The 25664-nt window shown below is 42.7% G+C and overlaps 1 protein-coding gene across 1 annotated transcript in view; it reads left to right on the top strand.

The window, feature by feature from the left end:
- Crp (transcription factor cropped) overlaps nucleotides 1–25664 on the top strand; it is a 254909-nt gene that overhangs the window by 13251 nt on the left and 215994 nt on the right. Inside the window, exon 2 of the mRNA XM_076325903.1 lies at nucleotides 14334–14658. Within this exon, the coding sequence (XP_076182018.1) occupies nucleotides 14334–14658 (325 nt within the window). The remainder of the gene's footprint in view (nucleotides 1–14333; nucleotides 14659–25664) is intronic.

Here is a 25664-nt window from a genome sequence, read left to right as displayed (position 1 = left end):
CGAAATTTTTAGTTATTTATAAAAGATTGCGTAGACCCCCGGGAAGAATTTTGTATTCCCGTGTCGAAATACAGAGCTTCAATTTTCGAGAATATTTCCGTCGATACGTGGGTTTAGCCGAATTTAAACGTGATTTCATTCCTCATTTACCGTTTTCACGTGGTTCTATTGTTATATCGAAATAAACTTACATTTTTTATCCGCGAGGAAGAAACGTTCGATCGGTTGCACACCGTCGTGTTGGGACGTTTCAGTAGCGTTAATATATTCGAACGAGTGGCTGTATATATAAACTTGGTGTAAATAATTCAAGATCAATACCGTTGATAATTTATGCTTGTCGGGGTAACGTCTTCCCTATACATGAACCACCGCTTAAAATGTTTTGCTTCGGTGCACGCGCATTGCGCATAGTTGTAAAACATATGATAAAACACTCCCGGAACATTTTATTCGCTCGAGTGTATCGATAGCTGTATGCAAACGGTGTACAAATTTTCCGTGCAAATGCACCTGATGTTTTTAAACAAACCTGTCCCAACTGCGCGCGTTATTTATCCGTTTCGCGAACGACTGCCTCTGAAAATTTTCTGCCAACGGTGTGTATTTTCTTAAGAAAATTCTTTTCGCTATCTAGACCAAGGTGAAACCTCGGCTGCGTCGATAAATATTTATTTGACGATGCTCGAAGCGTGTAACATTCGGATCGGTACGTCAGGAAGCCGGAGATGCGTAAATTGGTGGAAAAGGTAAAAAAAAAGGGAGGGGAGGGGGATAAAAGGAAAAAGAGAATAAAGGACCAAGGACGTTCTTACAATCTGACGCACTGTACAAACTGCCGGCTGTCATTGGCGGTCGAAATCCGACAGCTGGTCGACTCGCATCGTTTCACGCGTTGGGGCACACTCGCATTCCGATCGTCATCAATATAAATTGTCATTGTTTTCGTCGCAGGTGTTACACCGCTCGATTAATGGCCCGACATACAGGGTGGTTCTACAATAGCGTCGTAAAATTTATAGACACCTTCTACGTCTCGAAGCGAATAAAAAAAAAAAAGTCTCAACAAGCGTGGATCCGTGCGCTTCCGACAACGTACGTAATAGGTTGCTCGATAAGTTTCGTCGTTCGATAAGAAACGAGGCTATTAGGTTCGTTGTTTTATTTTTTCTAAACATGGTACTACCGTTTGACGAACGTGTGCGAAGTTTCAGGTAGATCCGTCTACTCGTTCGTATATTTACACTTGTTCAAAGTTCAAGCGTTGTAGTATTTTTTTTCCAATGGAGAAAACGACGAAACTTATCGAACAACCCGGTACAGCTGATCGAACTCTCGGTGTATTTAGACGTCCACGCAGAAAAATACGTCTTGCATCGGATAAGAAACGTCCAAGTAGGTCGTTGAAGACTAATTGCACGACCATCTCGATCGCTCGATTTAAATCTTCTGGACCTTTTTTTTTTTCATTTTTCCTTATGTTCGTTCAAGACACGACCAATATTAAACGACGAGTATCCTAACGAACGACACGGTGTACGTATCGCGATGAAAATCACCCAAGATCGAATTGGACGATTCTTTATTCAACTTTCTCGAGCAATATCTTCGTTATTTTCAGAAATACGTAAATAATATACAAGTGAGAATTTAATCCGAAGATGGAAGAAAATTTACAGAAAACGAACCAGTGTTCTGTAAAAGTTGGAGTTAAAAGTTCAGATTGAATGAAATTCACTTCCATTCGTGCAAGTATTAAGATGTGTGTCAAGAGTGATCTTGCAAGATTAAAAGTTGAAATTGGTAGTCGTCACGAATTTTTAATCTCGGAAAACTATTCTTGACATACATCTTAGCACGTTTACTTATGCAAGTACAAACGAGTTTCATTCAGTTTTAATTTTCTTCTTGTAACTTTGTATCGTAATTGCTGGTTTCTTTTTTAACTTTACGTTATAATTGTCAAACGAAGAATCGTCTGATTTAACAAACTTTAGCGATATATTTACGAAACTTGAGTCGGTTATACTTTAAACATTTATAGACGCCTGCTCGTCGGAACTTTTTTCTCAGATTCGAGGTATAGAATACGTTCGTAATGTCGCGTGACACTCGAAGAAACGTTAATACGGATCGGTAATTGTTTTTTTTCCTCCGAGTGCCCTATAAATAGACCGGTGATGCATAATGGGTTAACTGGCAGAAGAACGCAGCGCAGAAATGTGCAAAATTTCCTGTTAATTTTAGACCGGTCCGTTTAATTTTGTACGCACGGTAGAAAATTTTCGACCGCCCGGCTGACCAAAACGTCGAGAATCCTCGTAACAATTTGGTCGCGCGATTCGTTTGAAAAAAAAAAAAAGAAAAAAAAAATTTGCGAATTGTTTCCACGCCCCCGCGCGCACATGTCACGGTCGCCTCGATAATATAATCAAAGGCCTTTCGTGCACGTATGTATGTGCATAAATTAAATAAATTAACCGAGTGGTTAGCAGCAGTGATAATTTAGGGTCAAGGGAATTAACTAGGGGGCAAGAAAGTAACTAGGGGGCAATGGTCTATATTCTTCGCGCGTTCGAGAGTTAAAAAAAAAGAAGAGAAAAACGGAACGTTGAACGAGCGGCCTCGCGTACACGTATTTCGCGTTTATAAATAACTTGAATGGAATCGACGCGCTCGCTCTTCCCGGTTGAAGGATTAAATAATAAAAGTGGAAAGACAATTTAACCCGATACTATTTCGCGCGGGTTACCACCGAGCACCGACGTAAGCCTCCCGAGTAAACGAAGAGGAGCACAAAGAAGAGAAAGACGAAAGAGAAGAGGCACGTAGACTCGACGTGGCGCCCGCTGGCCTGCGCCTTACGTCACACAGCTAAATATATGCCTGGCTGTTCCCAATCTCATTCCCATTCTCGTTCGTCATTCCATCCTGTGTGAGCTAACACGACAGCAGGCATCCTTACTGCCAAAGACATCCGCGAAATTAGCCTCCATCTTTCCCTCTTACATTGTCCCTTGTGCCTCTGTAACCCGATCCCGCGAATCAGCGGCCAAAGCGTACTATCGTACGACTATCGTCTCAAAGGAGATTGTAGCGCTATAGTATTCCACGAGCATCGGATGTCGATGTTAATAAACGCGATTCCATAAGGTACTCGCAAGTTTTCGGCCGGTTGCAACCGGAATGGTATTGGTTGCTCGGTCGATTCCCGTTTTCAAGAAAACATTTTCACCAGCCCGGATTCAAGTAACCGTCGACCGAGAGGCGATTCTTATTGCGCTCCGGGTTGGATTTCGTCGATCGATGAACGTTCAAATTTCTGTAATCTTCGTTGTATCTTGGTCACGGTGTTGTCAACGGATTGACGCGATTCTGCAGATGAAGTGTAATTGAAAATAGTCCGAACGTGGTCACGTGGGAACTGATTTTCATCGGGAGAAACTCCCCAATTCGTCGATAATACCTTTGCGAAGATACAATGAAAATGTATCACTGCCTAGCTTCCTTTCGAGCGAATTTATTTAGACGATCGGATGGTACGTTGCTGTTAATTAATTTTACCGTTCTTGGGATACTTATTGTCTTAATCGGAGATAGGAGAAAGATGGTGCGATCGTACGAGCAAAGTCGTGGATTGACCCGATCGATCTGGAAAAAGTTACATCTTCTCGAGTACATTCTAAAATAATATATCAGGTTGTCGAATAATCTTCCGATTTCAATAAACGAGGCTCGATCGTATATTCCGTTAATCTCGTGTTAAAGGTTATATTTTATTTCACGTATTCGCAGTAAATTGCAATCGTTGAATTTCATAAACGGCGTTGCGAAATCTAAATAAATTGAACATCGAATGGTTCCATTTTCTCCGGGTTATTATTTACCTCAACATTTTCGACCGCTCTTCGAAGGGGAGAACATTTGTAGTAATAATAGAGCTAACGCGAAACGAGCTTTCGAATAATTTTATCGACTCAAAGAAACCGATTGTTACGCGTTATTAATACATTTGCATCGCGCCGGCAAAGATGCATCCAAGTAGTTTACATTCGTTTAAAATTTCAAATCTAAACGAACGGAATTAACAATCTAACGTAACGTCCTGAAATTGTATTTAAACTCCGTGATAATGTTGTGCAATATTTTACCCTGGAGGAACTCGTGATACTTCAGGGATAATAAATAGCAGAAAACGTTGCAGATTGAGTGTTCTAAAACGAGAATATTGCAGCAACTTCGTACGAAGAACTAATTGCAAATTGTACGTTTGAGAGCTAAATTAAAGGAGATATAATAACCGGAGTAATTTTTAAAAACGTTGATGCGAAAGTACAATGTTATTAACATTCGAGACGCGTCCAACTGAATTCTGTTTATCTAAAGTAAAGAACGTCCGAGCGAAGAATCCAGGATGAAAAGATGTTCTGGCTTGTATATATGTCTGTTCCTGGTTTTGTTCTTGATCCTGTTAACATCTGTTGTGGACAGTTCCGTTTCTGGAAAAATTCCCTTGCGGCAGCTGCCGCTGGCAGCAATCTTTACGCTTATTCGCTCCTATTTTTTTCCTTCTGAAACCCACGTTGTCCAAACATCTCTGTAATGAACTGTAATCTAAAGAATCGGGACAAAATGGGCAATCTTCGGTCTCAATCGGCCGAGTAATGTAGCGTTCCAGAGAACAACGAATACGATTCATTCTCTTGTGCAAGAAATACAGCGGCAAGTTCGTTTATATTTTAATCTTCGAATACGTGAATCGTGGACCCTTGCGTTAATTGAACCGAAATGTGTCGAAGTAGAATTCGTTGACCCAATTTTAATTTGGAACGTACGTATGCACGTGTATCGGTGATTATGAAAATGGTCGGGTGGAAATTGTGGAAAAAATGAATTCATTATTCGTTTCGCGTTACACGGATCTGTATCGTAATAATATAGAAGACAAATATTTAAAAACGCTTTGCGATTAATTCTCCGAATTATCGACACTAACCTGACGATAAATAAATGTACGTTGATAAATTCGTATCGTAAGTTCTCTTCATTGATTCTACGTCCGTATATTTTTTCCTCGATTCAAATGTTCGCTACCAAACTCGTATCGAAAGAACGCTACATGAATATATGTATTCGTAGTCGAACCGTGGCTGATCCACACGACGCGCGAAATAAAACGAAAAGAAGAAAAAGGGAAGTGATTGAAGGTTGACAAGCACTCGGAAAACTCGATCGTTCGAGTGGATCGTGAAAACTTGGAGTAAATCGAGAAAATTTTTGTTCGACGGAAAGATAAGAGATCGAAAAATTTAATAAACACGTCGATTCTCGAGTAAACCGAGAAATGCAAGCCGCTCGAAATTTGTTCTCTCGAAAAATTTATTCATGCCGGGAACAGTGTTCGAGATTTCGATTCGATTCGGTCGACGGATAAGCGGAGTTCGTTTTCTTTTTTTTCTTCTCGTTTTTCGAATACTATTTAGAACAGCTCTAGAGAAGATAGATCTCCGTTGTGCGTCTGATAGGCTTCGTTCGTAGTAGGGAGAGGTTTTTCGAGGTTGGGTAGGGTGTTCAAACCCCAACATAAACCAACGTACACACGGAAAAGCAGAGAGTACAAACACGCACCTATACACGTTCGTCCACGGCCATTTGGAGAGCGACGTGCAGTTCCCCTGTTCTACCCAAACTTGGCCTTGGGTGCTTATATAGGGTGACTCGAAAAAATTTCTCCCGTAACGGTGCGGCTTTCAAGGTATACGCGTTACCTTCGTGCACTACCTTCGTTTTCGCGGAGACAATACATCAAATTTACAGTGCACATTATTTCGTAGTTCGTTTTCAAATTTCTCAATCGTGGCAAAAGTAAAAATACTCTTCCTTGAAATATTGTAATTTTCTCGAAGTTAGATTGTCCGTTTCTTTGAACAGTTTTACAGCGAATAACATTCTCTCGAACGGTAACGTATCTTCCAATTAATATTTCACCGATATAGAACACTAGGCAGATTCGATCGGATAAAGTTGCACAGCAACAGAAATATCATTACGTTTTTGCTACGTTATCCGCTAAGTGAATAATGTTTGTACAGTTAGAAATGTATCCAACTTGCAGAATATTCTATAAAAAGTATTATAAGAACACCTACTTGCGTATATAATTAAGACCAAGAAATATGTTTTTATCAACGTGTCGAGAGGTCCTTGATGTCGAAACATTGCTAATTAAAGATTCGTGCGAAGAAATTGTAGGAACAAGGAAGACTTTACTGAGTATAAAATGAACGAAATATTGTGCACTCAATAGCGCGAGATTCTTACGAAACGATTAGTTTCTACAATGTACAAAGTTTTCGTGATATTGGTCACGTAATTTCAGTTGGCGATACTCCAATTGTTTCGACTAGTATGTAACAGAAAATACGAATGTTGAAGTATTCGTTCGAGGAAGACAAAACAGGAATTTACACAAAATTATCAAAAAAGCGCGGAACATCGCGAAACACGACAATGTTGAGTAAAACTTGATTAATCGAACTCTTTGTACGCCTTCGTTCCGTAACTGTCGGTTTTTTTTTTCTTTATCTCTCATTGTTTGTAAAAGTAAAGACGAAAAATAATGTGCATTTGTGTACACAATTCAATGATTCACGTTGCAACATGTTCCAGTCAGTTCAACGTGTGAAGTCACTCGAGCAAAAACAGTTTGTATTTGCGTCAAGCAACAGACAAAACAAGTCCGTCCAATTATGACGTTTGGCGAAATACAGAGACGTGGCGTAATGAATACGATCACTGGTGAAATCGAGGAAATTTTCAGACCGTGATTGAAAATTTTCCCAATTATTCTACGAGTTTAATCCGTCGATTTTTCACCGAAATTCTCACGAATGTCTAAAATGGAAATATTGAAAAATACATTCTCGAGACCAATAGAAAATACTCCCTATCGAGCGTTCAATCGACGCTAAGAAGAATCGTAGATCGATACCGTTATTGCAACGCGTGTTTAAAAAATGGTAAATTATTCCATCGAAGGTGATATTTCGATCGAGAGCTGATTTTTCGTACGCGATCGGGTTAATTCGGTCATGCCCACGGAATAAATCAAACCGTGCTCGAGAATTTCTCGCGGGCGGTATTCATTTCGAATCGATGAATGAAAGCGTTAAAGACTCTCGAACGTGAATTTGCTCAACTTTTCGCGAGCCTTGACCTATTCCTATCGTACGACGCAACATCAAACCGTGTATTTCCATTCGCGAGCCTCGATCGGGAGAGGGACGTTAAAACGGAAGCAAGCCAGCCGGCACGTTTCGACTGCATTTCATTGATCCCTGGCGAGCTTCGGTGAAAAGCCTCCGAAAGTTTTCGAGTGGCTGGGCGCTAGCGGCTCTTTTTCATCGAGAGTGTTTTTTTATATATATATATATATATACATACACATATATATTTATAGAGAGAGAGAGAGAGAGAGAGACGAACAAGACGTCCTTTCCGGTCGTTTCCTAGTCGTTCGCAGCTGATAGGCAGCCAGAGATAGCGAGGCTCGTGCGAAGGCACCGGTAACAACCAGCTGAGTGGCGCCAGCCATCAGCTGTTGGTGACTCACGCGAGCCGACCGAGAGCGTCGAGTCGCGCCGACACTCACGTACGCGTACATACAAAGGCACACACACACGTTCTCTTTCTCACTTGCGCGCGTTCTCTCGATCGAGGAACTCTCTTACACGTACGCGCGTGCGCGAGAGAGCCGGTACCAATACACACATCGAGAACGCGGACGTGGCGAGAGATTCGAGCTCCTCTCTCTCTCTCTCTCTCTCTCTCTATTTCTGTGTGCGCGGGCCGTGTGGGTGTGTTGATTCTGCGGCGTATCACCCGCGCTTTTTCAAGTGTGCACGTACGCCGCGTGACAACGTTCGCACGCCTCCACGGCTTTTCCACCTATGACTGCAATGACCGAGTGCGGCTGCACTCGGAAATAACTGTGGTACCCGTATTGGATATCGCGTCTCCACCAGCTACGATTTCGTCTTTTCGCGTTACGATTTCGTCTTTACGCGTTACGGTTTCGTCTTTACGCGTTACGGTTTCGTCTCTTTCGCGTTCCTCTTCCCGTGATTCGTTTCCCATCCTCGAGGTCCGGGAACGTCACCGTGGAACGTCACCGTGGCGTTGAGGACCCCACCGACCGAGAATTCGTCGATCTCGAATTTCGGCCGCGCCTCGAGACTTTTTCAACGGAGGGAGGAGCGTTCAGAAAATTTCATCGAAGCTCGTTATCGCCGGCATTATATCCGAACCGATAACGCGCGTTCAGCGAACGCGTAAAGCGCGCGATAAGCTCGGAGCCGCGCATGCCGAGAAATTTAAACCGAAACGCAACTGCGAAGTTATCGGTCGCACCGGAGTTTAGAAAGTGTTATAGATGCGGGTAGCCGAATTTGCTCGCGCGAAACGCAACAGACAAGCCGATACGATAAGTGGGTTGTTTGTTTCGCGGCTCCGGGATTCTTTTCGCGATTACTCGCGCGTATGCGCGGAGGCGCAACGTGGGCGGATAGATTCTGAAATTTTTGCACCGATTAGCGGCAGCTCGTTAACCGAGTGAGTAAGGATTATGTTTACCTATTTCAAAGACGGACACACGTACGTGTCCGCGTGTATACGTATGTAAAAATACGTACACGTATAACCGTATGCACGCGTGTATAAGGTCTACGATGAAAAGGAAGGTAGCCACCTACTTAGACGACCTACTTCCACGGGACTGATCCGAGCGAGCTCAGCGGGTATCCGACGAACAAGCTGACGTCACAGCAGCCAACCGTCGGCGTACCAGCTGATCTAATGTAACCATTCGATGGGTGAATGCCATGTGAAATTCCGCTGCTCGATCCGCGTGTTATTATCGTACATCCTACAGGAAGTTCCAGCGATTCCATCGATTCTACGTCGGTCTAGTTTTCCCAGCGAAATATTCCGGGTATATTCCATCAACGTTTTTCAACGTTTCCCCTCGCGCCGCGGTCTTTGCGTATCGTCGGCCACCACCTTTCGATCGATGACGTAGTTTCATTGAACGAATTTACTTTCTATCGTTTCGAACGAGCACAGTTTCAGCTTCGATTTTCGAATCGGTACGTGTCTTGGTGCACAATGCGTGTACATTCTACGGTGACCGCGTCATCGTTCTATTTAACGTTTCAATTTGTCGAGTTGGTGATCTATAACTAATTCTAGAGCGCTCTTTCGACGTTTTCTCGAACGTTTCTTCTGCCGTTTTTTCCATCTCGCTTCGGTTCGTCGTTTTATTTCTCGAAAGACGATACTACCGTTCGATGAACGTGCGCGAAGTTTCATTTGTCGACACATTCGTATATTTACAGTGTCGCAATATTTTTTTTACAATGGAAAAAACCACGAAACTCAACGAACGAGCCAGTAGATTGATTTTTCGCGACGCTTAGTCGCGACCTGAGCGTCTGGATAATTCGAGTGTTTGGATATTTATAACGTACCTATTTAATCTCCATTTTTCTCCGTTTACCGGATATAAGTGACCCGAAAGTATTCAACGTTATCCAACCTTAACGAGAAACAAGGTAGAACTAAATATTTAACTAATACGTTAATGCGACACGAAGAGTAGTCGCAAGTAGAATGCTCGAAGCACTTAGGGGACCAGGTTTCTGGACAATTCAGTACAATTAGGGGAACACAAGGGACGAAAGAAATACTGCATATTTAATGCAGTAATTGCTTTACCTAAAACTGGTTTGTTACCTTGTCCAATGATAAGTCTGAAAATTTAGTTATCTCCGAATTACCACATTTGAAATAATCATACGTGAAAATACGGCCGGATCGATTATTTTCGTAGATTAGATCTCGTAAAATTAAAATCTTCGAATCCTTCGTGTTAATTAATTACAAAATGTGTACAGAAGTAACGATGTGTACATTCTTTCGAGACACGCAAAAAATTACGATTTCATGAATCAGAATTGACCACAAAACGGTGACACAATCTCCTCTTTCCAAGAAAACCGATGCTTCAATGGTGTGATTCACGGAGCGCTAAATACACGCTTGACAGATTAGATTTTAACACGAATTTCTTTGCGAAAAATAAATCGAATTACTCCGAAGAGGTGTACACCTATTGAAATTTCTGTACATTAAACTTTGTCGCAAATGCTAAATCTCAACGAAAAAAAATTGTCTCCAATAGATCGTTTCGGAGATCGATGCAACTTTGAATTTATTATTCAAAAATGTTTCAATTATCATTACCGTTTAAACCGTACCCGCATTCATTGTTATTTTCCTCTAAAAATCTTGTTCGATTTGCCGCTAATCGTTACATTCCTGTCGACGAAGAATCATAATCGACTTGTCGACCGTTATTTCATCGTTTCGACGAGAAATCTCGTTCGATTTGAATTTTCGCGCGGAATCGGATCGAGCGAAGATTCGCGTACGAAGCGATTGGACAGATTCGCGGGTTTCTTCGGTTTGCAATTTTCAAAGACGATTCATCGACTGTACCGTCGCCGTAATTTCTACGTTTCACCATATATTGTACAGAGACGTAGAAGCATACTCCGTCTCTATTATCGGCACGCGCTGAACGGCTGTTTCCGAGGGCAGGGTACAAGGTCACGGTCTTTCCCTGCTGACTCATCTTACATCCGCCATCCCGATCTTTTCCCTCTTTTCTCTTTCTCCCTATCGTTTCCTCCGTGTTCCGTCCGTATAATTTTACCAGATGTTTCCTACCGCTGCGCGAGCAGCGTTACCCGTTTCCCGGCTTTCTTTCTTTTCAGGAGCGAAACATTCGTTTCATCGTCGTTTCTAAACTGTTCGTTACGTCCACCGCCGTAATGATACACCACTTTGCGGAATTGCTGATCTCCCTTGAACGCGCAACGTCCTTTCGCGCGCGGAACATCCCGTGGATCTGTTCCGCGATAGAAACGAATCGCGAATCGGACGTCGTTAAACGTTATTGTTACACCGTGGCTCGCAATCACGTCTCATTACGAAGAATAAGAAACAATTTATGGACCGTGTTACGCGTTCGGTGTTACCATCGGACGGATACAATGTACGCGTGTCGACGAGGGGTCTGCTTAGGAACTCCGTTTAAAGTTGTTCATTCATCGGGCAATTCTTTTTATCGGGTATCTTCTCGAGAAACTGACGCGAGAGAACGTTAATGCAATAAGACCGAGCGAGAAGTTCGTTATCTTCGCTTCGCGAAGAACTTTTATCGTTAACCACCGCGTATTATTTATATTCCTCGAACCTATCCACCGTTAGTTTTTTTCCGACTTGTTGATAAATTCTTGTAATTGTTACGCGTACGAGTGTAATTCTTCCGAGATGGTTGACGCAACGAATCCACCGTCTCGCTATCGTCTACGGAACGTCGCGAAATTCTACGTTCCAGTTCGCGTTCCATTAAACGGGAACAATTTTTGTTTCTTTTTTGATTATTATTACTTAGAGTGTTTTACAAGGGAATTATAAGCAAAAGTCCTGCCAAAAAATTCAATCGTTCTTGTTCGTGTATTGTCCCTCTACGAGCGTACGGAAAAGTGTATCGCGAATTGATGTACAATGGTGGAAACGGGATCTCGAAGAAACGCTTAATTGTGAAACGAGAACGTTACGTAGACGGAAATCTAAATAGCACGAGACGATAAAACGAACGTTCGTCGTGAAAAATAGAATAATTTCACGTAGCGTGGTGTTGCGTGCAGTTAGAGTGTTCATGCCGGTAACCACAGAACGACAATGACGTCTCGCTTCATTGACCGCGAATTTAACTGCCCATAAGTCGGGGCCGTTGCGTAGATTCGTGAAACAAACAGCTCGACGCTTTCAATTTCCTTAAAAGCCCTTGGACCCAGACAGACAGGCGTTTTTATATTTCCGTCCGCGTTGGTTTCTACGCTCTCGTATCTGCTTGTAAATCAAATATTCAGATCCGCCGCAAACCCGACGAAACGTGGACGTCATATGGGGTGCGCGTAGAGAGACAACCACCAACGCGTCAGTGTCCTTTTCCATCTCGTCTCTTTGATTTTCGGGATCTCTTCGGCGCTCGCGCCAAAATGCTTTTCAAGAGACTGCAACCGGCGTTTGTCGCGCGCTATTAAATGAATTGCTCCCGTCGTAATGCTCTGGCAATGACAGCTTCCTTCTACCGCCTGTGTTTGAATATATTGAAAATTATACGTCCACGTTTTTCTCCCGTTTGCTTTTTTTTTTTTATTTATTTATTTATTTATTTATTTACTTTTTTTTTTAGAGCGAGGACGTTATCGATTTTATTCGTTTTTAACTGATACGACGCAATACGATATTTACGAGCGACACGTACACGTTTCGATGTGGCACGCGTACGATGTTAATTTAACGGTATCGTAATCGGCGCCACATTACCGGATACGTGAATTAGTGGACGAGGAATAAAATATTGTGTCTCTCGGAAATCTTAAAACAGCTCGTTGGTTGTCTGGTCGACAACAGCTGTCCATCTCCATTTGTCGATGCACTCGGTGGAACATTGATAGTACTCGATAAATCATCAACATTGGGTATATTTAGTCTATATTTAGATCACAATCGAAAGTGAAACGATAAAATGAATGTAATTCGGTTTAGCAATTTGTAAATGAATTTTCTCGAGCCCTCCTCGATCGTTGAAATTTACGAAACCGTTGACATTTATTCGTAGTATAAATACACGCGGACAAGTTGTCACGAAACGAATGTGCAACTAATTGAGAAACTAATCTTGCTTACGGAAACCTCGTGCTTAAGGTCAACTCGGTCAAACTACTTGTTTTTATCTATAATTTAAACCGTGCAAGAACTTTCACCGCGTAAATATACGCATTTGGTAACTATCGTGACAAGATAAGCAAATTTTTCATATGTAACGAGCATAAATGACGAATCCTGACATCTGTGTAATTCTATATTCGTAAGCGAGGAAGCGATGCAGAATTAATAATAATTTCGGACCGAAAAGAAAAAACTTTAAGAAAATCTCTTTCGTTTAAATTTGTCTCGATCGTGAGAAAGTGTTCTTCGTGTTAAGATTATTCGTCGAGAAGGAATATCGGTGTAATTTTCAATCGGTCGAGATTTGGTTAAAATTGAAGATAAATTGGATAGGAGGGTTGGGCTGGTCGAGTGGTCGGAAGTTTGCCACGGTTTAAGCAGTTTGACGAGCTCGGTTACAGAATTCAATAGTTCGATCAACGAAGTTCGAAACACATCCGGTTAGGAACCCTGCCCGACTTCGATTCCAATTTGTCCCTCGGAAGGTGTCCTTCGTGGGATTCAGGTAGAATCACTTGCGTGAGAAAACGCCAGCGAGGATTCCTTTTCGGAGGATTGTTGTTCGAAATTTACCCCGCGAAAGGTGGTGCACAGGGTAATGCAGGTATGCAACGCGGGAACTCTGCACGTGTTCTCAATTTGGTACACCCGTAGCCTCTGTCCGAAGTCTGGCGTTCCCGTAGATTTACGACGGGTCAATGGCTATTGTGAAGCGGGAAGGAAGGTCCGAGTGCTCCAAATCATGACTAGAATTTCGAGTTTTCCCGTTCAGGAACACCTGAATTGTACAATACCGGGCCAGGCGAGAATATAAATTCTAATTCTTAAAAATAGCCGAGAAGTCACGTCCGAATCGTAAACCGATTTCGTGTCGCGAACCTTTGACGGTACGTCGGCTCGGTCTACTTTCTGTGCATTTTTCGCAGAAATTGACGCAACGCTTTGTAATTCGAATTGTATTTAATGTTTATACACGAACGATAAGTAGCGAGACTGCTGGTACACGAATAAAGGAGTTTTATCAAATAGAAGGTAACATTTTTTGTATCTATAATGTATTTGGTAGTTTTAAGGATAATTCTTGAATTCATCGTTCGTGAAACGATACTGGGATTTAAGGTAAGGTGTGGTAAAGTATTTGGCGTTCAGTAGCGAACTGATATTCATCTTTATTAAAATTATTTCTCATCGATACCTTACAACATCGTCAAACGTAACTCTTTACAATCGATGGATCGTGTTAATCGAAATTGAATTATTTTTCACCAATATCCAACACCGAGAAAGATAACTCTTTACAACCAACTCTACGTTAATCGAAAATAAATTATTTTTCGTATTTAAAACTCTGCCGGGAAAGAAAAACTTTATAACCGACAGATCGCGCTAACGGAAAATAACGAATATTAACGACTATCTTAGCTGCGCAACGAATTCCTCGTAGGCGCTAAAAGTACTAATATCTGTTGCAGAAGCATCGGAACGGTAGAGGAGGGCTCGGTGACCACGAGCGTGACGGTCGCCGAGGTTGCTGATTCGCAAGAGCAACAGCAACCTCAATCGAAGAGCAACGGCGCAATATCTCGCCGTGTTGCTGGTCAGAACGTTGCGTTGAGCAACGGCAACAGTACCAGCAACGTCGGCCGCGTTACACCGCGAAGCCACATGGAGCAAGAGAAGCGAATGCGGCGAGAAATCGCCAACAGTAACGAACGACGTCGGATGCAAAGTATTAACGCCGGTTTCCAGTCGCTGAGGACGTTGCTGCCTCATCACGAGGGCGAGAAACTGTCTAAGGTAAGTGCCGTCCGTTTCTTCTTTTTCATCCTCGAATGGCAATCTGTAACTCCTTCATTTACGGAATCACACCAGTAAACGGAGGGGGGGGAAAAAAAAACAAAAACAAAAGTCGTCGAGCCGTGCTTGAAGTTTGAACGCTCACGAACGAAATATATCTTGGCATGAACTGTAAATATATTCCTTGGAACGCGAGACAATCGCAATGGAACTCTATGATGTATCACGAGTTAATTGGGAACACATTCAGGGTTTTTGTTTGGTAACGTAAAGGAATACGTAATATTTTACGAGATTCGATCCGATCCCGATTGTTAATAATCGTTCGCACTCGAAACGTAACATGTACATACGTATTGGTAGTTTTTAGACGCTTTTCGACGAAAAGCGATGCATCTGTAGCGCTTCCTCCAATAAGTTACCTGTGCTGGAGGAAGAAATTAATCCACGGCTTGAATACCATTCTCCTTCTGGCTTCCATCATCGCGTTACCGGATTGACCCTTTGAATTCGAAGTGCCGATTGACGCGAACCGTGCGCACGTTTTTTTCTTTTTTTTTTTTATTTGAAATCGTTCGACGTAACGAACAATATCGCGCAACAAATTCAAAGGGTTAATTTATTCAACGGATTGCAGACAATATCCATTTAGCGATACGTACCATTTGCACGTACAGAGATAGAGAGAAAAAGAAAGGGAGAGAGAAGGGTGTTGCATTTACAATTGGTAACGTTCAACATAATCTCGACTTATCGTTAATTTGTACATTATTTTCCTCGCGCGCAACATTCTTCTCTCGATCGTATCGATCGTTTTGAAATTTTAAGGCGTGTTTACCTATATATACATACACCATCTTGAACCAGTGCAAAATGTGTTATGCGTACAAACAGTTATTCTTATGCCGCACTTTTTGCACGATATTGAAATCGCGTTTATGGTAGAACATTTTTTATCTCACGAGTGGTGTGCGCAGTCATTCGATAATACCTCGTTCCTTCGTCCCGTCACGGATTTTCCACGTTTACGATTAAACGTTCTGTTTTAATTATCGGAACAATTAACATCGCGACGAGCAATGATTCGTTGTACTGTAAGGACGGTGATGGTATCAACGCTAATAATAAACCGGAAAAGTAAGATATCGATACGCGACGCGTATCGTTCGTTTATAATTTGCGTTTCACCACTCCTGGGTCTTTTCGAACCCAGAGAGACAATTTTTGTTTGAAAAATTTATGCGAGCCTGGTTAAATTACGGATCCGTTTGAACCCAAGGAGATTTGTGTCGTTCGTTTGTATTATCGGTAGAGCTTTCTCTAGAAATTAAGAGAAGTACGATAAAATGATACGATCTTCGTGGGTCTCTTTGGACCCAGATGTGATCTACCAAATGATCGGTATTGCAAGGGTTGAATCGAAGAAAAGCGCGCGTTAAAATGAAACGGAAATTTGATTTACTTTCGACTTGGAACGTTGGCTTGGACTTTTCTTGTCACTCTTCGAGAAATCGATCTCGAATTTTGCCGATTGCGTTGAAACGATCTCGTTAAACACCATTACGGATGGAATGAATTATTTCATGGTTGCACGTTTTCGCTGCGTACGGTCATGTCGGTGATCGGCTACGCGTCCTTAACAGGATGTCGCTCCTACTAAGGTTAACACGTGGACCGGAAACGGTAACCTGTTTCTCTTTGGTAAGGTGAATTCGCCAATGAAGCTCAATCGTAGCTCACGCGAACGTACCAGAAATATTACGCAACACCACCGATGTCGTCGTCGTCGTCGTCGTCGTCGGCGTCGGCGGCGGCGGCGGCGGCTTTATACGAATTGTCGCGCGGCGTTGTTCGACTAATTTTAGCATGTGAAAGTCGTCGTACGATCCCACGCCGCTAAACTAGACCCGCAAGCAAGATCCAGCCACGTATGCTGCCTAGTCATGTCGGTGCTTTAATCATTTGTCTCGCCATAGTCCACACCGTGCGACACTGACCGCTTTAGTTTGTCCTTATTCGGTTTGATCCTCCGACGCCGTGAATATCAGCTGATTACTGTTATTATTCCATTGAACGCGGTGAAACATCTTCGTAGACCTATTTTTTGCAAGGTCCCCGTGCTACGATCTCTTTCCCCGTTTCGAGTCTCGTAGAAGTTAGCGAAGTAGCACAGAAACGAGACGATACAATTTTCGTCGGTTTGCGTTTCACACTTTCGTCCAAGTCTCGAAAGTTTCCGGTTGCCCAAGATCGGAACGAACTACGACCGTTTCGATTTGGTACTCGTTTCTGCAAACATCCAAATGAAACGTGTATTATTCGCTCGGTACTCGATTGTAGCGGTTCAGAATTTAAATGTTTTTTTTTTTTAATACGTGTGCGTGTATTCATAGTTGCGTCGATTATCAATGGTTAGTAGCAACCTGTCTTCGTTGCAAGTTATTTCATAATTTTCTATCCGTAAGGAATTCGATAGAATATTTTACTTTAAATCTGAATCCATCCAACTGTTCCATATTTTCAACGATACTTTTAGAAGTAAGAATTACACGTTTCTTAATAGATGAAAAGAAAATGAGACGGTGGTTTCTTTTGACTCGCGTAGTATATCGTTAGAAAGTTTCTTTACTTTAGATTCGAATCCATTTGAACGATCAATGGGAACTTGAGAATATCGTCGAGATAATGAGCGAATATTTTTCGCGCGGAGAGGAATATTAATACTTTTCGTCTCGGATCGATTAGTTAGAGCTATCGGTAAGGATTCTTCGATAGCAGTCTCTTAGACGTGATTAATCGTTTGAACACTCTCCAATTGTGAGGGAACTCGGACCGAACTCAATGTCGATACGAAAACGTTGAAGGTTCTAATTGCAAATATTTGAACTAAGAGAAAGAACGTCGGAACCCAATGTATTTTAAACACAGAAAACCATTCTGCTTGTTCGAAGGTGAACCTCCTATTAGAGACGTTCGTGTCGGATTATAGAGTAACTGCTCTGTTTATTCCTCTTTGCGCGAGCATTCTCTAAACAAGGTCTAGGTCGTGAAGTTTTATTTCCATCGGAAGAATCTTTTACGACTATATCGTTCTCGGTAATTTAAAAGAATGTACCAACTATCGGGGATGAAAGAATTACCGTACATTCAACCGACTGAATTTCATTTTATTTTCTTAAGTGGTCGTGGCGCAAGGAGCGATGAAAATTAATCGTTTCCCTCCGGATAGCTGTGTTCGTTCTTACGTTAATTTTTTCAACGATTTTCACGTAACGAAGACGCGCGATGGATAAATTCGACGGAAAGGATCTTTCGAAGTATCGAGTAAACGGTTCGTTGAAACGAATTCGAGGAGTCTTTTGATTATTTCGAGCAACGTGGAAATTTAAAGCCACCTCCAAGGAACGGTGCAGTATCGTGCGTTTAATTTTCAAATTAATTTCACCGCGCTGTAAAGTGAAAATAATCACCGAAATTGCGAATAAATATTCCAGCGACGCGTCTTGCGATAACCGCCGTGTGTCGATATCGGTTCGAGTACTTCTTTTTTCTCTTCTTTTCGTTCCGAACAAGATAATTCGTACCCGAATAGGGCAACACGCAACACGTTTATTCTCACACGACGATAACGTGGAACATCGTTCGCGATTAACCGCCGGGTCGCGCAATTATTTCTTTCCCGCGAGTGTGTACTCGTTTCCCTGAGAAAGATCACAGAAAATGGGGTTGCAAGGCAACGTGTTAATTCAACGCTGTTACGAATTTCACATTTATCCGGAAGGAGCGTGTGTACTCGATAATTCCTCGTTAGGTCACGTGACGCGGGCGACACCACCGTGAATGCATCGACGTGCGCGATACGTGTAGATACAGGTAGATATCCGCTATACGTTTACGCGGAAAATCAGCTGTTGGTTCACAGTGGCAATTACGAGTCACGCGGCACTCGAGGTTCTTGTCCCGTGCTGACACACATGCGCGTTGTGTGCTTACCTTTAGCACTCTCGTAACGCACCTTTAGCGGTCAACAATCGTAGAAATTCTTTATGCGGCGTAACCACGGTCATTATCCTCGATATAGGGTCATTAGTGCGGCGTTTCCAAAGCGGTTGATTCTCTCACGGACGGTATTCCATTTATCGCAGTCCGATAACTTTCCCTGATCGTAGCAACCTTTTCCTGCGTATGAATTCAATCGGGGTGTCTCTTATGTAAAAATAACGCGGTCCCGAGCAACATCCCGAATCGTGTTTACTTGGTTCGCGACGTTACGTTTCCCATCGAACAGCCTTCGATAATCGCATCCGTTGTTCGTAATAAGAGCTAACGTACCTCGGAAGCTTTCTAATCGCGTCAAGTATCTCTGCTCCATGAAAAAATAGAATCGTACAAAGCACGGGAACCTTGTTGCAAAAACAACTCACCATTTCATCGAATCGATGCCGCGTGAACACGATGAAAAAAATTGTTCCGAAATGTACGAAAATAATCGAGTCGATTTCAAACTTACTTCTGTTTCTCTTAAAATTACTTCTTAACAATATTTATCGCGATCGATCGTTACACGTCCACGGATACTTATTCTATAGGCAATACATACATCGATATACCTATACCTTGCTTTTCTAGTTTCTAACGTAACCCAGATCACTCGTACTCGAGTTAACCGAGCCTCGATGATCGAAAGCAACCGTTTTTTCTTTCAAGAGTGACAATCGAGACCCTACGGGATGTCTTCCTACCGTTGAAAACGCGAAACGGTTACGTAAGGTGCAACGAATTGAAATACGATAAACCTGTAGCCGCTAGTAGTTGACGGCGATTATAAACATACGATGGAAGTAAAAAGAAAGTACGATTCAACCGAATCACAGTGCACGCTGTAAAACGAGCGTGCACGTAACGCATACTACGGTTGTGTTCCGATCGTGTTGCATCGCGCACGGGATGCACGTTCGCGGGTGTGCGCGCGTACTTTCGCAATGCAATATTTCGCGAACCAGTCCTCGGGCCACATGGTTCAATTCCCACGCATTTCTCTTAAGGAGATCGCTCCGTCCCTTTTGTTCTTTCGCTCTATCCCTTCCATCGTTGTTGGTCCTTCTCTCTCTCTCTCTCTCTCTCTCTCTCTCTCTCTCTCTCTCTCTCTCTCTCTCTCGTTCTCTCGCTCTCTCTCGTTTTCTCCCTTTTTTTGTCCTTTTCCTTGTATTTGGCCTCGCTTGCCTCCGTCTCTCCGGTCCTGTCCCTTCTTTCTTGACACTCGGCGGCGAACGAAGGCCAACCCCGGTCGACGAATTTTGCGAAGCCCTGGCCCACTAAGAAGCGTCGTCTCGACCGCACCGTGGGCTCGGGTTCCCCTTCGCTACGTTGCGAATATTAACGAGACCGATCTCCAAATACGAAGCATCTCGAGCTCGTTCTTTTTCTTTGTTTTTGTTTTTGTTTTTTTTTGCGTTTTCTTTTTTTCCCCCCGCTGCCACGAACGTTCGTTTCTTGCTCGTTACGCGACAACGACGAAAAGTATCGGGAACGCTTTCTTATTAATTGGTCGTCACACGACCACCGTTACTCCGTGGATAATTGCTCGTGATTTCCGGGAAAAGCAGGAACGGAAATAGAGGACAGGTATACGGGGACGAGTAGGAATTTTTTTTAAATACTCGCGCGACGATTAATTACCGACATCTTTCTGGTTCGACTCGTTGACGATTACTGGTGACCATTCAGAGGCTTGAAAAACGCGTTTTACGTTATTAATATTCCAATAACACCGTTTCGTTGCTTTCCTTTCAACGAATGATTCTTGCACGATACGTTACCGAATGTATAATATTTGATCGATTACGCGCGATGTTCGATGATAGAGTAAAAGTTCGATTGGTATTTTCGATCAGTTATAACACGCGTAATTTTATAAAAGGGAACACTTGAAACGTTTCTTTTTCTTTCTTTTCTTTTTAAGCGAGTTTTGAAATAAATACACGATCACGTTTCGACGGTAGCGCGTGCTCGAGAGCACGGGCCAGTGTTACTTTATAGAAACGTTTTGCTTTATTCGTTTACGAACCAAGTGCTTCATTTGCATCTAATTGAGATAGAAATGTGTTTGAATTGGTTTCGCTGGTAGACGCGCACCGTCAAAACTGGAATTCCACGGTAGCCATTAAATAAACAAGGGCATTCGAGAGAGGGGCTTAAAAGTTCTTCTCGCCTACGCTCCGTATACAATACACAGTGAGCATTTTTCATCCGGTACGTTTCTCATTGAAATTGAACGGTGCAGTTGCAACGAGCGTCTCCAGACGTACCGAACTATTAAACGGTTAGCGCAACGAGCGTATTAACATATTTTGATTGCAACCGTGATTCTTCGGATGGAAAGGAGCTGCTGCTAGTTTTGAGAATACGCATTCACCGGGGACAACTGTGATGCAAATTTCATAAGCTTCGGGCACGGCGTTAAATCACCTTCTCCTCGTTCAACTTCTTATGAATTACATCTGCGCGAATAAAGTTGCTTAAATACGCCTGTATATGTACGCGTATCGCGTTGTTTAACCTTGTGCTCGAAATTGGTGACGCATCGTACGATATTAAAAATACTACGCGCTTGAGGAGGGAAAAAGAAAGAAAGAATGAAAGAAAAAAAAGAAACACTACTCGTAAACGTTTATATTTTAAATTCGACCTTGGCGAAATAAATTGTGCGGATTCTGTACGGGAATCTTCAAAGTTTCCCGGTATCAGGATTCGTGCTCTCGTATTCTAAAAGTCATCGTGTACCTTTCCCCTTTGGCGATTCGTTAAATTCATCGTGTCGATAGCGTTATCGTTGTCGGCACCTAGGGCTACGTGCACACAGGGAGTGTCGCGCCTTTCGTACCGGCAGCACATCGACAAAGAAGCAAAAGAAGGAGCGCAAATGAGCACAGACGCCTCGACCCATTTTCATTTAGCGCTCGCCAGACAAAAATAAAAATAAACCGCTCCTCTCTTCGTGCGCCTTTTAACGAAACTTGGATCGGACCTACACCGTTGCGTGGGTAGGGGTTGTTTCGTACGCATAATCGTGCTTTTGTGCCGTACGAGATCGTTTTCGGATACTGTCCTCGAGACTTTTCAACGTACTCGCTTCGAGGCTGTTTAATTAACGATAACAGTTCTATTCAAATGTTCTCTTCTTTTTTTTTTATCTCGCGAAAGAATTAAGTCCTCCGTGCGTCGAAGAATTGGGAGAAGATTGGTCGATAATAGGTTGTTCGATCAGTTTTATCGAACGATAACATTTATCGAGCAATTTGGTACTGTACTTTTCGATAAGTTTCCCTATTGTACCGGTTAAGTAGCATAGTACTGGTTAAGGACTACATTGAACGGTACTGTTCAATAAGTTCCATCGAACGACGAAACTTATCGAACAACCTAGTAACATTTGTTACGTCATTTAAATACTACAATGGGAAACGAAGATGGTTATTTCGACGTTCTGAAAGAATTTCGATCGATCTTGATCGAAGTTCACCGGAATCTACGATACCCTAATCTTCGGTACTGTTGTGTCCACAATCTAACGCGTGCGAGCTGTTCGACGATCGTGCGTTCAATTTAACGATACGAGTGCAAAAATTGTGAAAAATTGAATTTTCGTTCGCGTTGTAACTTTACAGAACCCTGGTGTATCTCCGTGCGAGCGTATTATATGTAAGAAAATGTACATATGTATCAGGTTGTGGCTATATTTGGCGGGAAACAAAGGAATTACCCTCTTACGTGTTTCTCCCGCTGTGAGCGTAATTAATCGCGGTAAACGATTCTTATAATCGTTAAGTCAAGGTGGCTCATTAACGCGGTGTCATCATTCTTGTTCCAGGCTTAATTTTAATGGTTTATAAAAACTACTGCTCGCGCATCCGGTTCCTGTAACAATTTTAATTGTCCGCTTCCCTCGAATCCGTAAACGCGTCGACGATAATATCGTTAATTACGAGTTCCATTCGTTGGCGATTCCTTACTTGTAAGTATAGTCATCGATGCTACCGCGAGATGTTGGGCAACGACTTCGATCATGGGTCGCTTTCATTGAGTCAAGGATCACGGATACTATGTGCGTATGTGTATATATATATACATATATATATATCTCGAAAAACATTGACGGCGGATTGCATTCATTTTCATGAATTCTTAACATCGTTTCGAGGTTACGCTCTATCTCTTCGTGTCTGCTGCCCTTCTTCTCTCCTTTCAGTGCTCTGTGAGAAGCACATTTTTACATTTTTCCCTCGTATTATCGTTTCTTTTTTTTTTTTAACTTTTTTGCCCATAGAGTATTCCACTTCCATTCCAGTTCCGTTCTTAAACTCTTTTTACGAAGGAACCGCGACACAAAAGTTTATATATTTTTTTAAAGAAAAAAAATAAAAGTTTATATATTTTCGTTCGTAGAGGGACACCGTTTCGTTCTCGATTGTTAAAGCGGATGGTTATTTCGGAGAGTAGCGTCAATTTTCCAGTTTCTGCTAGAACTTGGAAACTTTGCAAGAAGTATCACGGAACTCTAATAATTGCCGAGCGGTTATCAGTTACGCTTAGCTATCTTGGATTTACAACGCGTCCATGTTGGATAAATTTAGCACGCGTATCTAGCTTTCTATACACGCATGCTCTATCTTCGAGAAAAAAATAAAAATTTATGCAAAGAATGCAAATTGCTGACCGAGGGTTCTTCGCTCAATAATTTCTTCGTAAAAAATTTTCCAGCGGCTTTAAAAGTAACCTTTTCGTATTAAAAAAACGTTCGAAATATTTGCAATTCCTTCGTTACGATAACGCACAGATCGTTCAACTTGTCGCAATTATCGTAAACCGTACCGTGTGAAAATACCTCGACGCGCGGTGGAATTATAATTTTTTGAATTGTAAATTACCCAACTTGAAGATTATATCGTAAAATAACACAATCTTGCAATGTTTGCTTAACGCGTACCGTGCCGTGCCAATTTTGCGTGACTTTCCATTCCGGCCAGCCACGTGGACCATCGATGATACCGGTGAAATTTAAACATTTACAATCGACGTCTCGCCGAGCTTACAAAACCACGAACGCCCTTATCGTCGCGAAGAAGGGTCAACGAAACAAAATAAATATACTTATCCAAAAAATTTACAATCAATTGTACTCGACGCGTATATCAACATTCTGGAAGTATTCTTGAATTACGTGCGTTCTTTCTCGCGAATAGTTCACCTTCGAGAAGATATTCGCGATTAAAAAGAATGAAAAATCGTACGATAAAGGGTACACGAACGTATCGAGATCGGTATCGAGTTAAAAATTTCGCGCTATCGTTATCTCGAGCTATCTGTAGGCAAAGTGCGAAATAAAAGTTATTTGCGTACGAGGTTGGTAAGTTTGTCGAAAAAAAAGGAGACGGAATATTTGCATCGGGCGAGTTGTTCTCTCCTACGGTTTTTCTTCTCGATCTCGAACGTTCCAGCGCACGCGTACGTGTACGTTTCGGCTCGGTAGGAAAGGACGCCGGGAACAACCGACCCAGACGTCACGTGCTTCTCCGTCGAGCTTCCCTTCCCTTCCCTTCCCCCCAGCCCTCTCGTTTCTTCGTGCCAATGGTAGTACTACTACGAAACACACAGAGTGTAATAAGTGGCTTCGCGTCGTATGCCAACGTCGCGTATCCTAACCTTTTTTTCGCCGCTCATTTTTCGCGCGTACCTCTACACTTGGTGAATGTTAATGCCTTTGAACCTCGCAACCGAGAGAAAAGTCCACGCTTGCGCAACCGTGCACGCGTTCGTTTTGTCCCGATGTTGGCGCACAGTTTTCTAAAACAATATTGAATCGCTGGCTGAAGTTACGTTTTCCTTGAAAATCCCTACTCGACGCCGTGCCGGCGTTCTTTCCGTATTGCGTACAGACCGTGCGAGCGTTATAAGTAGGAACGACACGGTTGATGGTACATCGGACGAAAAGAATCCCCGAAGAGGGATTTTCACGAAATTCTCGAATCTTCGTATTTGTACGATTACGCGGTACCATCTGGGAAGAGAATCGAAGGTTCCGGGATCGTGTACTCGGAAAATTGGAAACGAGTCTTTAAATTCTTCGACGCTTTCTTCAGGCTACTTTGTACCTACCGTAGCGCAATGCTACTTACGGTAACGCTAATTGTTAGCGTTGTCAGTATTTAGAATTAGATACTTGTATCGATCAATTGCTACAACAATTATCCATTCGTACTTTGAAATTCTTCAAAATTAAACCAATGTTTTCGTCCCGTTTGAATACAAACCTCCTGTTCGATGTTCTTCAGTAACATCCACTTGTTACGTTCGCGAACAGAATCGTCCAGAAGTACAGTAAAACAATTGTTCGATTTATTTACGAGAACGATCGAATGTTACGCGTTGTTTAATTTTCCCGTGCGAAAGGACGTTTCGATTCTCTCGGCCTCGAACTCGGAGAACCGTTCCACGTCGCGATCCACGAGAGGCTCTATCCTCGAGGAAATCGCGCATAGAGCGATTGTACAATGTTCGAGGTAACTTGCTTACCAATTGGGTTCCTCTTGTAGCTGGTTTCGCTGAACGCGAGCGAAACGTACGGGCCCCGGAGCATCTGGGTCATTTTGCTCTCCTCTCCGCGTCGCCCCTGCCCATTTCTTCGGACCCTGTTCGTCCCTTTGTCTCGGGCTTCCCTACGGTCCCTCCTTCTGGTTAGGCCGACCGACAAAGGTCTCGGGCTTCGGTGTATACCTGCCGTGCACCACGCCACGATACAGCCGTTGCTTTCTACAAGGTGTCCCGAGCGGACAGAAGAGAAAGTTCCACGGACCTTCGACGGACGGGACGTTACCAGGAGAACCACGAGAGCGAACCCGACGGATTATTTTCTTTCATCTTAGATTGAATTTCGTTTCACAGTTTCTAATTACCGCACCGCCTCCGAGCAGTTCGTGTAACGACCGAGGGAAAGACTTTTCTTTTTC

This window comes from Ptiloglossa arizonensis, chromosome 13 (assembly GCF_051014685.1).
Source record: "Ptiloglossa arizonensis isolate GNS036 chromosome 13, iyPtiAriz1_principal, whole genome shotgun sequence".
NCBI lineage: Eukaryota > Metazoa > Arthropoda > Insecta > Hymenoptera > Colletidae > Ptiloglossa > Ptiloglossa arizonensis.
Note: the sequence above shows the minus strand (reverse complement) of the source record. Positions and strands in the feature narration are given on the sequence as shown.